At 38.6% G+C, this 17,707-nt stretch overlaps 1 protein-coding gene across 17 annotated transcripts in view; it reads left to right on the plus strand.

Moving 5' to 3' along the window:
• The first annotated feature begins 793 nt into the window (after positions 1-793).
• Positions 794-17,707, plus strand: part of RNF180 (ring finger protein 180) — a 242,256-nt gene continuing 225,342 nt past the window's right edge. For 8 of the 17 annotated variants that reach the window (XR_012414538.1, XR_012414537.1, XM_073995134.1 and 5 more), the window contains exon 1: positions 1,194-1,457. Coding sequence is in view for 4 of the 17 variants with exons in the window: in XM_045393761.3 (XP_045249696.2) it covers positions 910-1,089 (180 nt within the window). In the remaining 13 variants the exon portion in view is untranslated. Of the gene's footprint in view, positions 1,090-1,143; positions 1,710-17,707 lie in introns of those variants that run through there. The other 9 variants (XM_045393761.3, XM_045393764.3, XM_073995139.1 and 6 more) reach the window with 5 other exon arrangements.

Here is a 17,707-nt window from a genome sequence, read left to right on the forward strand (position 1 = left end):
TGAATAGAAGTAGCGACAATTGACATCCTTGTCTTATTCCTGATCTTAGGTGAAAATGTTCATTCTTTCAAGATTAAGTATGATGTTAATTATGGATTTTTCATAGAGGCTCTTTATTAGGTTGAGGAAGTTTCCTTTTATTCCTAGTTGAAGTGTTTACATCAAGAAAGGGTGTTAGATTTTGTCAATTGCTTTTCCTTCATCTTTTGAGATGATCATGTGGTTTTTGTCATTTAGTCTACTAAAGTAGTGCTTACATTAATTTTGTATGTTACACTAAACTTCCATTCCTGAGATAAATCCTACTTGGTCATGTTGTATAATTTTTTTTAAATGTTGCTGGGTTTGGCTTGCTAGTATTTTGTTGAGGATTTTTATGTTACTATGCATAAGGTATATTGGTCTGTCGTTTTCTTGTGATGTCTTTCATTTTGTTCTTTATTTCCTTGTATTTCCAGATGGGAAGTCACTGTATACAGCCCTAATCTTAGGACAAGTTTCCAAATAAGCCACTTTAGGCAAATAAAAATTTCTGTATCTAGCAGAGAAACAAAGCTATATATTCTTTTGAGGTTCCCTCCTAGCTTCCTTCCCTCTCCTCAAGCCAACAAACTTGTTTTTTATATTCCAAATATTATTTATAGTCGTTTGATCATCTATGAGGCACCTGCAAGTCAACATTTACTGCAAGCGGCCCCCTCACTCCCTAAATAAGCAGTTTTGATTTAGCTCCAGTCATCAACTCACCTCCCAACTGTAATTTATCAAGCGTAGTGTCAGTCAGGTGCACTTCAGTGGTTAATCTCCTTGCACACCGGTGGAACTTTAGGCACAAGAAGGTAAGCAACGAAGATAGTGATACACAAAGGGAAAACTAAATCCAGGTAGTGATATACAAAGGGAAAGATAATGATATACAAAGGGAAAACTAAACCCAGCTTAGAAAGTCCTAGGAATGGGGATGGGTGGCTGGGACGCCGGCCTAAGATTTTAGCAGGGAACAGACCCAGCAGTTGGATGGGATCTCTGAACTCCAGAAAAGGCCGAGTGAGGACAAGAAAGACCACACTGATAATTTCTATGGCTCTGGTAAGGGGATGACAACGGAGAAAAACCTTCCCACGGTTCCGTCTGGCCCGCGGCGCTTGTCTGCCTGCGCGAGGTCAAAGCCCGGCGCCGCCCACGCGCGGCTCAGGTGGGAACCCGCAGAGGTGGGGTGAGCAGGGCAGCTGGCGGCGGCGGGCTAGCGCCGGGGCGCCACGTCCGAGGCCGCGGGGTCTGGGCTGCCGGCACAGCTAGAGCGCTTTCCGCGGGGTTTGGCTCCTGTCGCTTCCCGTCTCGCCGAACCGGCATCGCCGCTGCTGCCGGAGTCGCAGCGACTCCTCAGAGCCTGGCTGCTGGCGGCCGGGAGCGCCGGGAGGGGGCGCGAAGCCGGAGGCTCCGGGACGTGGACACAGGTAAAGGCCGGCGGGTCGGAGTCGGGCGGAGCGCGGCGGCGGCGCCTCTCGGAGGGGCCTGGCCTCGGCCGGGCCCTGCCCAGCCGCGGTGGCCCGGGTCTCCACGTTGGCCCAAGCGGGGACGTGCCAAGGGGCTGGGCTAGGGCTGCCGCTGGCCTGGCCGCCTCTCGCCCGGGCCTCCGGTGACGCGGCGGCGGCTTAACTTTCGCACCTGAGACTCTCCGAGCGGCCTCGGGGCGCGCCCGCCTTGAGGTTGGAATCACACGGGGTGGAAAAAGCTGAGCCCTAGAACGCGAGGCGCCGGAGGCGTGGCGGAAGAGGCCGGGGAGGGTAGGGTGGGTGCCAGGGGTCCAGTACTGAACACTCTCCAGGTCTGAGGTGGGGAAGTGCGTCCTGTTTAATTTCGGAGCTTGTGGGGACCACACACGCCCTTCCACGGCCAGTGCCTTCCGCACGGATCCACTTTCCTTTGTCTGGTCCATTTCAGTATTGGCGTCGCAATTGCTTTTGTTGCAGCCTTGGGTCCGGAGTGTACGACTTTCTACTAGGCAGAGGTCATAAGCTCTGAAATGCATCCGGGCGGAGGTGGGGAGATTGTCCTTTGGTGGGAAATTACTAGTGCTGCTATGAGCACTAACACGTATATACTACCTTGTTTTTTTTTTTCGAGATAGTGCTCATTATTTTCGTAGCATCTAAGTGCTTTCGTAAGTGCAGCTGTGAGAGCTTTCATTAGTTAACTTCAAAGGTGCATTATGCGGACAGGTTACTATTATCCCATTTTATAGACCAGACAGCTGAGGCATCCAGGAGGAAAAGTGATTATATCAAAACTAAGCAGTCAGTCCTTGTGGAAGCTGTGATTAGAACTTGTCTGACTAGAGTTGTCCTTGGTCCAGTTGGTCTCTTAGCCTCAAACAAAATTTAGCTGTCAAAGATGGACGATCTGATGCTCATTGTATTTTTATTTACTAATTGTTAAAATCTTTCTTAAAAAATAGAGTCGAATCCTTTCAGACTCCTGTTATAGTACCCCTAAAAGTGATACTTGAAAGATCATAATCACTCTGGTTTCAAATGAGTGGTATCATTTGAGTCGTGGAAAGAAGTAAAATTCCGTTGTCTTTTGTCTGTCAAACTTTTATCTCCTGTATAAATGTAGTGCCACTGGCAGCCCGAAGATACTTGGTGACAATAGCAGAGACTCTAAATATTTAATAAGTAGAATCGAGGAGGCGAGCTGTTAGATTTCTCGAAATATTTGAGCAGCAAGTTTTTTCTCATAAAGAATAAAAATTTTAGGAGGATAGTCATTTGAATTACTTTAATGAAAATTATCTCGTAATTGTGTGCGTGTTACGTTGTACTTTATCTCTCTGGAACCATAAAAAATTTAGCAGTTTCCCTAGGGTTTGCTCTTCGTTTTGTCAATGGTATTTTGTTAGTCCATTTTTCTTCCTCTCTCATTTTTTATGTGTTTGGTTTTTCAAATGAAGATTTTTTTCTTCAAAAATTCAAAAAATAATATTGAAAAAAACAAGCTTTCTTTCTTGATAACATAGACTTAATGAGCACTTTTTTGAGTGTGTCTGAGGACCGACACCAGCCTCTTTAATAAGCACCTCATGAAGCAGGAATTCTTCCAGGCAAGAATGCAATACATTAATCATTTTAATCTATTTCTGTAATATTTTATGACATAGCTACCTGAATAATAATGCTTTTTACTCTTACAATGTCTTTTCATCAAGGAGCATAAAGATTAAAAATTTCGCTTAAATTTTGCTAACTACATAGTACAAGGGGGCAGTATGCTTAGACTTAATTGTTGCTTTCGTGGAATAAACACAATTCTCTGTCTCTTATACCACCTCCATTTGGCCATCTGAAAAAAGGATGGTGATCTGTCCTTCCCTTCATAGGGATATTTGGGGAATTAATGAAGTAATATCTCGAAAGCAGTTTGAACTCCACGGAAGAAAGCAGCTTTGTAACTTTGAAATGTGATTGCAGAGTCTTGAAACATTTTCCCTCCTTGAACATGCTGCTGTTTATATTTTTAGAGAGTGGTCATTCCAAGTAGTCACCTCAGGAGGCTAAACACTTATTCCCGTAGTGCTGCTGCCATTCATAATTATTTTGTATTTTTTGAAATTTCTAGTCAGTTTACAAGCAAAATAAAAACATTTCATGATAACGTTCATAAACACTTGTTTTTTTCTATTTTTTATCAAAAATCTAATTCAGCTTGAGTACCTGTTTTCTTTGCTAAATTTGGCAGAATGATTTCTACATGGTTGTAAAACTCAATTCTACCTTCAAGATTTTACCACTATTAAGGATATTTAAAGGATTGTCCTGATGGCTATGAAGGCAGTTTCAAAAGGGCAGTTTAAAAATAGTTTAAAATAATGACAGACATTATTAGAATAAGTTTGCAATCTTCCCAGAAGTCTACTACAAAGGGGACAATGCTTACCTGTAGGCTGAAGTTCTGTGCGTATGTGTACGTTTGTATGTAGTCTCTATTGTAACCCATCAATTATCTCTTTTCATCACATTGATTTCTTAGAAATTATGTATTTTACTTACATATTAAATAGAGTACATTAAGTAGATCACATCATACTGGAACAGTGTTAGATTGGGAGTATATTTCATAGAGAAGTTTGAATTTCACATAAATTTAAATTTAAATCTTTGTAACAATTTTGAATACTAAAATGTGGCTCCATATTATATGTTTTGAGTGTAATACAGCCGAGGCAATATAGCCTCAAAATATAAAATTGCTATTTTCAAAAAAAGTTATTAAGTTGTGTGTGCAACCGACTTTCCTGACCACACCAATGTCAAAATAAAAAATTTTGACAAATTAGTTTAAATATCAAATTGGTTTTTATTAGCAATTCTCAAATTGGGTAGCATCTCATTCCATAAAATAGAATTCCATGCCTTAGGCATGGCAGAATAGTTGGTTTTTTGTAAGGTGGGAACAAGGAAACAGAGTAATTTTTAAAAGTCTGTTGGTTAACATCAGATTACTTAAGGTTACTTTTAAGTGTTAAAGCAGAAGGGACTACTTACGCCAGCTCAGGTTTACTAACCCCTTTCCTGTTGCAGTGAATCTCCTGTTTTCAGGAAAAACTAGTTTGGTCTTTGACCTACTTCCTTAAAGTTTCAGTTTGATTATGTGGCACTGAGCATGAGTGACTCCCTTTTGGTTTGATCTCTTGGGGCCTAGTGGAGGAGCTCCGTCTAAAACAACGTCCTGTTGTAAATTTTTATTTAACAATTCTATCCTTTCAGTAAGCTTTCACCTAAGTGAGAATGTGACCAAAACTTAGGGCATGAATGCTACTGTCAGTTACTATCATTCTGGGTTTTCAGTCTCAACATGTCACTAATAGGTTAGGTGTCCTCATTATCATAGGTTTCTTTGAGTTTTTATCATATCAGCTGGAGAGAGATCATTGACATTCAGCAGATTGCTGCATGCAGTCATTTAAAACTTTTGAGAGAATGCAGCACACTGGGGAGACTGCTGTTATGACTATCAGAAAGATAATACCAAGAGTTTGGAATGTGCTCCTTAATCAAAGTTCCCATGAACCAAACCAACTAAAATTGAACAGATCAAAGAATGAGACAGACAATGAATCCACTCATTTTAACCAAGTAGCCTGTTCTTTAATTTTTTTTGCAACTGAGTCTCTATAATATCGGAATTTATCTGTGTGCAACAATAAGTGTTACCAACTGCAAAGACTCCTCTCTCTTTGACCAGTAGAAATCTAGAGCAATTCTGTTAATATCTAGTATAACTTTAACAAGAGAATTCAAAGAAGTCTTGTGCAGCTATAGCATTGCAGTAGAATCTTCTATAGAGGCTATTGTGAGGGATAAATTATAATCAGTGCTTTGTTTGTATTACTCCAAGCCATAGGAAAAGGGACCTAACAAAGCCCATCCAAAAGGGTTAATGCATCTTGGCAGTGTTGTCTTTAATCTATGACATAGGTTAGGAGGAGTGAGCCAGTGTTCCACTTCTGGATTATGGAGTGAAAACTTACCATTAAGATTTTTAGCCTACATTGGCCCTTCATCCTTTACCTGTCAAGGCATGAGGTTGCCTGTGTATAAGGTTGGCCACAGAATTATCCACAAATAATGATATACCCTGTGGGTGCACATGAAGACTGCTTTCCAGTTCTGTTGTTCATGGATATATTGCTTGGAATGGTGGATTTAGCAGTTTCTAGCCAAGAAGCTGAAGCAGAGTTTATAAGTTAAAATAACTGTAATATGTTTGCACATAAGTCAGTTTGCAAGAAACTTTATTCAGGCTTTTGGTACAATCCTGTCTTATGATACACTCATTTGGACTTGGTTCTTGTATCCCATGACTGGATTAAATTAAAACAGGGAGAGAGAACAAGTGGATCTAGAAATCTGACTCTATAATAGGGACAATTTGAACAAGCAGTTGTGTTAGGGATGTTTTTAAGTTAGCCACTGAGTGGACTAAAAGATATTTTAAGTTATGTAAAGATTTGGGTTTGGCAGGACAGATCCAACACTCTGTGAAGTTACCTACAGAAGCAACTGGTTGTGACAATATTATCCTGCCAAGCGGAAAAGGCATAAGTAAGGAAAAATTAAGAGGGATAAGAGTCTTATTATGATGGAGGATGTTTTTCTGATGTCTTGGGGAAAGCCGTCCACAGTGTGAAGTCATCAACTTCTTATCCTGGTTAACGTGATTTTTTAAGGTCTGTGGCTTAAGAAGAGAAGCAAGTGGCATCAGGAGGTGGTCTTTTATGAGGGAGATGTGAATCCAGGGGTCAACACCTTTGAGTTTAGCTGCAATGTCTGTAGTCAAGAGCACTTGGTAGGGTCCTTTCCAGGGGATTCAAAAGCAGTCTTTCTTTGATGGCATTTCTGGAACACCCAATCACCAGGATCCAACAAGCCTTTTTGGATCTGTGTCTTGAAAGTCTTCCTTTACCTGTTGGTGATAACTTTTAGCATAGTGCATTAAGAATGTACAGTATTGGGTCATTTCAACATCGGTCAATTAGGGATATACATTTGGTGTAGTAGCCAAAGATATAGACTAACCAGCAATAATTTCATAAGAAGTTAACTTGTGTTTTCCAGCACTGTTGCTCTGAAGAGTCATAAGAGCCAGAGACAGAATTTTAGGCCAAAGAAGTCTAGTGATTTCAGATAAGTTGGAAATTCTGAGGTTAAGTATCCCATTAGTTTTATCAACCTTACCAGAGGACTGAGGGGGATAAGGACAATGATAATGCTAGACTGTTTGTAATAATTTAAGTAGTGCATGAATTACTGTCCAGTAAAATGAGTGCCTCAGTTACTTGAAATGGCATTCAGTATACCCCAGGTGTGAAGTACTCCTTTTGGCAGTTTTGTTTTACAGTAAGGTCATGTCAGCCTTTTGACCTGGGAAGGCCTGAGCCCATCCATAGAACACACAGATTATAACAGGCACATACAGACTATTGCAAGTACATGCTTGGTGGGAGTGGATGAAGTCTAATTGTACATGTTCAAATGGGCCTAATGGTTGGAGTGAGGGCCGGTCATTCCAGGGGAACATAAAGAGACTTTCTTGGATTATGAGTTTGCCAGGTTAAATATTGATTTTAAATAGCTTTTATAACTTTATAACAATTTTCCCATCAAAACTTTTTGATCGTTTGATCTCTCTTGTCAGTACCATTATGGATAAGGGAATGTAAGAGGCATAACAAATACCCCTTAAATGACCTTTGGAGTACCAAGTAGCTGTCTTGGCCTTCCCAGAACTTGGAAAGGAAATTACAAGAACATCCTTCTCATACATCCTTCTCATTCCCAAAATTCATTTTAATTTGTAGAGGCCTTCTCCCCCTCCCCCCCAATAACTAATAGCATCTGGTTGTAGAGAGGCAAAGTTAAGTAGCAGGGAGCATGCCTTACTGTTTCCAGCTGTTGGATATAGACAAAAGACCTCACAGAGTTGGGTAACATTTTTGGCACGAACATCAGTTGAGGCATTTACCTGATATTCAGCCTCAGTTCTCCTTGTTTGAGTCTCTTTTTTTGTAACAGTAATCTCTTTGGGCATCAGTATCCAGCAAGGAGGTTATCAACTTGCGGGCCACTTTTTGTTGGTATGCCTGAAGGAGTGAGGAAACCTCTTTGCTTCCAAAGTGTTTCAAAATCATGAACCACTTCAAATGCATAGTGACTGTCAGTGTAAATGCTGACAGACTGATTTTTAGATAAAATGCAGGCACAGGTATGTGTGCGAGTATTCTCCAATGCCTGCTTTAATGTACAAAAAAGATCCAAGGTTTTGAATCATTGGACAATTCTAAAGCAGGGGGCTAGGGGTCGTTGTACTACCCTTTTTCATTCTACAAAGCTGCCTTATGTCCCCCCCTCCCCGCCAGCTCCCGCAAGGAATGGGTTTAGGAACTGAATTTTTAGTGAGTTCAGTAAGTTGGGATGCTAAGATTAAACATTTAGGAACCTGTAGATGGCAATATCCAACTAACTCTACTAACATGTTGTCTCTTAGTTCTGGGCCTGGGAAAATCATGGATAAGCCTAAGTTTATTAGGAGACTTAGATACTTACAGCACTTAGATCATGCCTTAAATAGTGAATAGTATCTGATGATAAATATAATTTTTCTATGGAGACTTTGTGTCCTTTCTCTATTAACTGTTAATAGGTAGATGAAGTACTCTTAGGATGCCTCCTCAGTGCATGAACAAAGAGGTCCTCTATGTATTGCGGGAGAGTTGACCCTTGATACTGGAGGGTGTGCTCAAGTCTTGATGGAGCACTTGAGAGAAGTAGGAGGGGGCTTCAGTGAACCCCTGAGGCATGACTGTCCAGGTGCATTGTTGATTATTCTAGGTGAAAGCAAATAGATATTGACTATCATGGTCAGTGGGAATGCTAAAAAAAACTGAACATAGTTCTACCACTGTGAACTGTTTAGAATTCGGGGGACCTGGGGCAAAAGATTATTTGGGTTTGGAACCACTGGGAAATGAAAAATAATTATCCTGGTAGTGACTCTTAGATCCGGAAAAATTGCCATCCTTGCATCCTTGCCTGTTAGGTTTTTGTCCGTAAGTATACAACAGACTATACAAAAAATAGAATCATATTAACCAAAACCAAATATCCTTGATACAGTATATATTAACAATTTACTTAAGGTTTTTCTTTTCTTTTACAGAGATTATTTAATTACTTGAATTCCCAGCCAAAGTAGAACCCACCCAATAACATTTAAATGAGAATCATTTTACATGTTTCTTGAATGTATATACAATTTTTGTTGTCATATTTTTGTAAATAGCCATTTAATTTCACTATACTTTTATTTATAATTTATCGGGAGAACCCGCTCCCGATGTTTAATGTGGGTTCTTTTCTATTTCCTAAGTGTCTTGGCTGGTTTGAGAAATAAAGGGAAAGAGCACAAGAGAGAGAAATTTAAAGCTGGGTGCCCGGGGGAGACATCACATGTTGGCAGGATCTGTGATGTGCCCCAGTCGAAAAACCAGCAAGTTTTTATTAGTGATTTTCAAAAGGGGAGGGAGTGCACGAGTAGGGTGTGGGTCACAGAGATCACATACTTTACAAGGTAATAAAATATCACAAAGCAAATGGAGGCAGGGCAAGATCACAGGACCACCAGATGGGGCGAAATTAAAATTGCAAATGAAGTTTCCACACGCATTGTCATTGATAACATCTTATCAGGAAACAGGGTTTGAGAGCAGACAACCTGTCTGACCAAAATTTATCAGGCGGGAATTTTCCTCGTCCTAATAAGCCTGGGAGCGCTACAGGAGACCGGGGCTTATTTCATCCCTTCGCTTAGACCATAAAAGATAGCACGCCTTAAAGGGGCCGTCTATAAGCCTACCTTCGGGGCGCATTCCCTTTCTCAGGGATGTTCCTTGCTGGGAAAAAGAATTCAGCGATATTTCTCCTATTTGCTTTGGAAAGAAGAGAAATATAGCTCTGTTCTGTCCCGCTCACTGGCGGCCAGTTCAAAGTTACCGCTCTTGTTCCCTGAACATCGCTGTTATCCTGTTCTTTTTTTAAGATGCCCAGATTTCATATTGTTCAAACACACATGCTCTACAAACAGTTTGTGCAGTTGGCACAATCATCACAGGGACCTGAGGTGATGTTCATCCTCCTCAGTTTATGAAGAAGATGACAGGATTAAGAGATTAAAGACAGGCATAGAAAATCACAAGGGTATTGATTGGCGAAGTGATAAGTGTCCATGAAATCTTCACAGTTTATGTTCAGAGATTGCAGTAAATACAGGCATAAGAAATTATACAAATATTAATTTGGGGAACTAATAAATTTCCATGAAATCTTCACAATTTATCTTCTTCTGCCGTGGCTTCAGCTGGTCCCTCCGTTCGGGCTCCCTGACTTCCCGCAACAATAATTGACACATTTTTGACACGTATATTGTACATATTTGGGGGTACAGTACTGATACATGTACATGTTGTATGATGATTAAATCAAGGTATTTATTACCTCAAAGATTTGTCATTTCTTTATGGTGAGAACATTCAAAATTCTCTCTTCTTGGTTATTTTGAAATATATGCAATAGAGTATCATTAACTATAGTCACCTTGGTATGCAGTAGATCATCAAAACTTATTCCTTGTACGTAACTGCAAGTTTGTACCTATTGACCAATCTCTCTCCCTCTTCTTTTCCCTTTCCCCTTTCCCTTTTCCCTCTCTCCCCTTTTCTACTTCCCAGATTCTGGTGACTGCTGTTCTCTGTACCTCTATGACATCAACTTTTTTTTTTTTTTTTGAGATGGAGTCTCAGTCTGTCACCCAGGCTTAAGTGCAATAGCGTGATCTTGGCTCACTGCAACCTCTGTCTCCCGGGTTCAAGCGATTCTCCTGCCTCAGCCTCCTGAGTAGCTGGGATTATAGGCATGTGCCACCACGCCCAGCTAGTGTTTGTATTTTTAGTAAAGATGGGGTTTCACCATGTTGGTCAGGCTGTTCTTGAACACCTAACTTCGTAATCCTCCTGTCTTGGCCTCCCACATTGCTGGGATTACAGGCATGAACCAGTGCGCCCAGCCTGACATCAGCTGTTATCAGTTGCATATGAGTGAGATTATGCAGATTTTGTCTTTCTGTGCCTGGTTTATTTCACTTAATATAACGTCCTCCAGACTCATCCATGTTGCCACAAATGGCAGGACTTCATCCCATTTTTTGACTGAATAGTGTTCCATTGTGTATATATACAACATTTTCTTTATCCATTCATTCTTTGATGGACACTTAGATTGATTCCATATCTTGGGTATTGTGAATAGTACTGTAATAAACATGAGAGTGCTGATGTCTCTTCAGCATACTGATTTCATTTCCTTTGGATATATACCTAGTAGTGGGATTGCTGGATCATGTTGTAGTTCATTATTAATTTTTGAGGAACCTCCATACTGTCTTCAATAATGGCTGGACAAATTTACATTCCCACCAAGAGTATATAAGAATTCCTCGTTCTTCATATACATTCCAGCATTTTTTTTTTGTCTTTTCAATAATAGCCATTCTAATTGGGGTAAGATGATATCTCATTGTGGTTTTAATTTACATTTATATTTCCCAAACAGTGATCGTTGAGCATTTTATCATATACCCGTTGGCCATTTATATGTCTTCTTTTGACATCTATTCAGGTCTTTTCCCCATTTTTGATCAGATTATTATTTTGCTATTGAGTTAAGTTCCTTGTATCTTCTGGATATTAACTCAGATGCATAGTTTGCAAATATTTTTCCCATTCTATAGGTTCTCTTTATCGATTGTGCCCTTTGGTGTGCAGAAACTTTTTAGTTAAATATAATCCTGCTTGTCTATTTTTGTTTCTGTTGTCTGTGTTTTTGAGGTCTTATCCAAAAAAATCGTTGCTTAGACCAAGGTCATAAAGCATTTCCCTCATGTTTTCTTCTGGCAGTTTTATAGGTTCAGGTTTTACATTTAAGTCTTTAATCCAGTTTCTTTTTCTTTTTTTTTTTTTTTTTGATGGAGTTTCACTTTTGTTGCCCAGGCTAGAGTGCAGTGGCATGAACTTGGCTCACTGCAACCTCCGCCTCCCGGGTTCAAGTGATTCTCCTGCCTCAGCCTCCCAAATAGCTGGGATTGCAGGCATGTGCCCACCACACCCGGCTAATTTTGTATTTTTAGTAAAGAAGGGGTTTCTCCATGTTGGTCAGGCTGGTCTTGAACTCACGACCTCAGGTGATCTGCCTGCCTCAGACTCCCAGAGTGCTGGGATTACAGGCATGAGCCACTGCACCTGGCCAATCCATTTCCATTTTGAGCTGATTTTTTTTATATATGGTAGAAGACAGGGGTTTAGTTGTTCTTCTACATGTGGATATTCAGTTTTTCCAGTATCATTTATTTAAAATACAGTCCTTTTCCTAACATGTGCTTATTATACCTTTATCAAAAATCAGTTGGTTGTATGTGGATTTATTTCTGTGTTCTCAATTCTCTTCCACTGGCCTTTCTATTTTTATAGCAGTACCATGCCATTTTGATTACTATAGTTTTGTAGTATAGTTTGAAGTCAGATAATATGATCTCCAGCTTTATTCTTTTTGCTCAATATTACTTTGGCTATTTGGGGTCTCTTGTGGTTCTGTATGAATTTCAGGATTTTTTTTCATTGTAGGGATTGCATTAAATCTGTAGATTGCCTTGAGTAGTGTGGACATTTTAACAATTAATCTAATTCATGAACACAGAATATCTTTCTTTACATTTGCATCCTCTTCAATTTCTTTTATCGATATTTTGTAACTTTTACAATAGAGATTTTTCACATGCTTGGTTAAATTTATTTCCAGGTATCTAATTTTTTGTAGTTACTGTAAATGAGATTGCGTTCTTGGTTTCTTTTTCAGATAATTCTCTATTGGCACATAGAAATGCTACTGAATTTATATATTGATTTTGTATCTTAAACAACTTTACTGAATTTGGTAATTAGTTCTAACAGTTTTTTGATGGGACTTTTTAGGATTTTATACATCCTGGAAAATTTTGAGAAGAATTGGTATTAGTCTTGAAATGTTTGATAGAATTCAGCAGTGAAGCCATCAGATCCTGGGCTTTTACTTTGATGGGAGACTTTTTATTACTGATTCAATCTCCTCATTTATTATTAATCTTAATGTAAAGGTTTTCTGTTTCTTCATAGTTCAGTCTTGGTAGGTTGTACGTATCTAGAAATTTGTCAGTTTCTTTTCAGTTTTCCAATTTGTTGGTGTATAGTTTTCATAATATTTTCCTTTGTATTTCTGTAGTGTCATTTGTTATATCCACTTTTTCATTTATAATTTTATTTGAGCCTCCTGTCTTCTTTTTCTTACAAGTTCTGTCAAGTTTGTTTATCTTTCCAGAAAACCAGCTCTGTTGTGCTGATCTTTTGTATTTTTCTTTTTAATCTCTTCACGAAAAAGTCCCTTTTTGCGAGGAATGCCAGGTACCTCTAGTCAGCCATCTTGGTGACATCACTATTAACAAGGTGTTTTCTTGCTTTCTTAGATTTTAGAAAATTTTTGAGCAATGATGGCTGAGTTTCATAAAAAGGCTGGCTGAGGAAATTGGAACTCCTGGGGTTTTTAAATCTTGATAAATTTTTCCATAGCAAGCAGAAATACTGGAGAATATTCTGTTAGTAATTGAACTGTCCTTATGTTCTATAATCTCTTTACCTGATTAGTTCACTGATGGTTCGATATCTGGAAAACCTTAGAAACAGCCACAGCTGTTTAAAAGCAGCTTTAAAACATCCTTGATAAAATTGCTGAAATAAACAGTGAGGCTTGTTCTGAATGAGAATTGCCTAGCCTATTCAGAAACCTGCTGAAAAAATGTATCCTAGAGGCCAAAATTGATGTATGGATACATATTTTGGGCAGCAAGGAATGAATAGAATAGATCTGTGGGCCAATGGTATTATAGGTAAACTGGGGGCTGTTTACTCAAAGTTTGTTTAATAGAGTTAGAAATTAACTGCATGAGGAGAAGTTCTGTCTTTCTGGCCAAATTTTGCTCAGATCTTTGGTTTCAAGGTGGAATTTGTTATTTCCCAGACTGTTTTCTGATGATACGTAAAGTGTATAATAGATATTTATATAGCTACATGTGTCTGACTTAGAACTAATAAGGCTGTAGAGTCAGAAATAAAGCTTTCTCTGCTCAGGTCAAACATTATACTTACTGCTAGCCAAACAACCTTACACTTTCCCAACTTAGTGTTTTGGCTTATTTATTTTCCTTGTTTTAGATGTCCGTATCTCTTCATTCTACTTGGCTAATGCTGTTTAAATCCCCTCTATACTTTAAGACCCAACTGGAAGACTACTCTCTTCACTGACTCCCTAATTCTTGTTTCTTGCCCTTAGTTTATCTGATACTGCTTAATTACTAGTTATTTTCTGTGTTCTTAATTATTTCACTTAGTTTGGCTATGAGCTTGTTCTCTATTTAGATTTTTTTCAAAGGCATAAATTATGCCATATATATATATATATATATAAAAGTATTTTTTTCTTTCTTGAATCATACGTAATACCTAGAACAGTGGTTAACAGTGGTGTAGATCAGCTTATAAGATTAGATCTACAGAATAAATTTATTACTCTGATACTCTGGTATAAGGCATAATTTATACTTAGTAATGTCAGTCAGTGTTCTGGTAGAAAATAGATGACATATTCAAATGAGGTAACCGAGATGAGTTTAATTTACATAGGTGTCTCTAGGTTAAAATAAACCAACAATGGGTGGTGAAGCACCCCAAGACTAGCAATAGTGAGAGTCATTATCATCCCTAGGCCTGAAGAGGCAAGAGAAGGACCATTACTGAAACTCACATGGAAACTATGTAGAAAAGGCTGCCTGGGGCTGAGTGTGGTGGCTCACACCTGTAATCTCAGCACTTTGGGAGGCTGAGGCGGGCGGATAATGAGGTCAGGAGATCGAGACCATCCTGACTAACATAGTGAAACCCATCTCTACTAAAAATACAAAAATTTGCTGGGCGTGGCGGCATGTGCCTGTAAGCCCAGCTACTCTAGGAGGCTGAGGCAGGAGAATCGCTTGAACCAGGGAGTCGGAGGTTGCAGTGAGCTGAGATCACACCACTGCACTCCAGCCTGGTGACAGAGCTAGACTCTGTCTCAAAAAGAAAAAAAGAAAAGAAAAGAAAAGAAAAGAAAAGGCTGCCTGACAAGAACTCTGGCCTTTCTGTGATCTGACAGGGGAGCACCAGAGGGAATACATACCCCCAGCCTCACACTCTTGTAGTCCTTTCATCTCCACTTGATACTTTCCACTGGCAGACAATATTAGAAGCCAAAAGGCCAGAGAGCCTTGTTGTAGCAGTCCAAAAGTCAACCTCCTAGGAATTAGAGGAAAGTTAAGAAAGTAAAGAGTAGACTCTGGAATGTGGAGCAAGGAATATCCAGCACTGTAATCATATCAAGAGAGTGTTTCAGTTACAGTTAATGTTTTATGCCTTTTTGTGCTGTTTTTATTTCTTGAAAGGCACCTATGTTTTTCTGGTCTAATTCAGTTACTAACATCCAAGAACATGGTATGATTGATACATTGCATATGAAATACAGCTACTGTCCCCTTTTCTTGTGGTATTAACTTGTGTAGTATTGTTAAATGTGTCTTCTTAATTTTTTTTTATATTTTTCCATTGCTTATAGAGTGAGTAGGTAGAATACATGGAACTGTCCACATAGCCATTCCAACTACATGTTTTTTCTTAATCAGTCAGGATTGCTCATTTTTCTTTTTGTGTCATTTTCATAGACAAGTGGTTTTCAGTCTTGTTGTGTATATGGTCCTCAATGTAGACATTTTGATTCAAGCAGGTTTAAGATGAGCCCTGAGCATCTATTCTTTAAAAAAAAAAAAAAAAAACCTTTCAGATATTTCGGATGCACAGTAAATGAGAACTGCTTGCACAGGTAATCATTTTGACCCAAGTGGTGTTGCTGCTCCTTCCACACTCCCCAGTATATATCATACTTTTTAGTAACTGAGGCTTAAACGGAAATCTAATGCTGCTTTATGTGCTCTTCAAAGCAAATGTTTTATATTTTTCATATTCACAAATACTTATGGAATAGAAAATATGTGGTTTGCAGATTCCTAATAAAACAAATAAATTAAAAAATTTTTAAATAAAATATTTCAAATTTACAATATAGAGAATAATATACTGAACATCTGTGTGTTCTCACCACTTAGCATTAGAAAATATTAACATTTTACTATTTTTCCTAAAAATACAGATAAAATTTAAGCCTCCTTTGATTTCTTCTAGAAGTTACTATTCTAAACTTGGTGTCTGTCATTCCTATGCATGTTCCTATGCTTTTGCTACACATGCATGTATCAGTAAACAAAATATTACTTTGTTTTACATGCTTTAAACCTTTTCATAACTCTTACTATGCTGTGTTATTCTTTAATGTGTATATTTCTGCAGCCTTTTTACTTAAAATAACTGATTTTTTTCTAGATACATATAGCTTTATTACTTTTTATTGCGATGTAGTATTCCATTGTATGAATGAACAAATATTTATCAAATCAATTGATGCACATTTGGGTTGTTCCCAGTTTTTTATATTATTGCAAAGTGTTGCTAAAATGAACATTCCCATATGATATGTTTCGTTATTCGTATACAAACCTAGAAGTAGAACTGCACGTCCACAGATAGACCTATTTTATTTTACCAGACCTTACCAAATTGCTTTCCAAAATGGTTGTGCCTAGTTATACCTCCCTGTAGCAGTTTTTGAGATTCTTGTGGCTTCATATCATTTTTATAGTTGGTATTGTAAGACTTTTTAATTTTTCCCAGTGTGATGGGTATGAACTGGAACCTTGTTTTATTTTTCATTTTCCTGATTTCTGGTGAGGTTGAACACTTTTTATGTAATTGTTGGTCATTTGAGTTTCCTCCCCTAGGAACTGCACTTCCACACTCCTTGTTCATTTTTCTGCTGGATATTTTTCTTTTAAAAAATTTGTAGAATTAATTGTAGCTATTAACCATTTGCTTATATTTGCAGATTTCTGCTTCCAGTCTGTGGGTTGTCATTAATTTTGTCTTTTCTTATACTGAAGTTAAAATTTTATCAGTGTATCACTTTGCCACTTTATTCTACTCTGTTTTTTGAAACTTGACCCAGCATATAGTCACAACTTTGAGCTCAAGGTTTGCAGCTTTCTATAATATCTTACTTTCAAAAATTGTTTGTAGATAAGGCAGGGTATAAATAAATAAATAAGTAAACATGCCATACAGTTTCTCATTAAAATTTATGTAAAATTATGAATTTTTAAAAAATTATATGAGGGAGTCTCCTGGTTCAGAAATGGCAGCTAGCAGCCTCCAATGTACCCTTTTCTCATTTTTCATTAAGTTCCTATGAAGATGTAGAATAAAATCAAAATTTACCACAAAACCAAAATTTAAAAACTTCAGAAACACAGAAAGCAGGAGGCAGTACCTTAATTAAGAAGCATTTGGCCTTAGGTTGAGAGGAATTTCTCTACTTTAGCGCCTGCATACCCCACCCTTGCCTCAAGATATAAACAACCTGATAAATACAGGCTAAAAGGCATTATTCTTCCCCTGTAGTCAGTTCCTTCACAGAACTCTACCAACAGCAAAATGGGAAGACATCCCTTTTCGCCTCTCAGATACTACTCTGGGAGGCAGAAACTGCTGAATTTCTTTCATTTCCTGTGTTCCCAGCAAATTTCAGGAAGCAACTAGGCAGAAGGGGAATTTGTTATGGTGTAGTAGGGTTCTCTAGAGGGACAGAACTCATAAGATAGATGTATATATGAAGGGGATTTTATTAAGGAGAATTGACTCACAGGATCACAAGGCCATCTGCAAGCTGAGGAGCAAGGAAGCCAGTCTGGGTCCCAAAACCTCAAAAGTAGGAGAGCCAGCAATGCAGCCTTCAGTCTGTCACTGAAGGCTTGAGAACCCATGGCAAACCACTGGTATAGGTCTAAGAGTCCAAAAGCCGAAGAACTTGGATTCTGATGTTCGAGGGTAGGAAGTATCCAGCATGCGAGAAAGATGAAGGCTGGATGACTC

This window comes from Macaca fascicularis, chromosome 6 (assembly GCF_037993035.2).
Source record: "Macaca fascicularis isolate 582-1 chromosome 6, T2T-MFA8v1.1".
Classification (NCBI taxonomy): domain Eukaryota; kingdom Metazoa; phylum Chordata; class Mammalia; order Primates; family Cercopithecidae; genus Macaca; species Macaca fascicularis.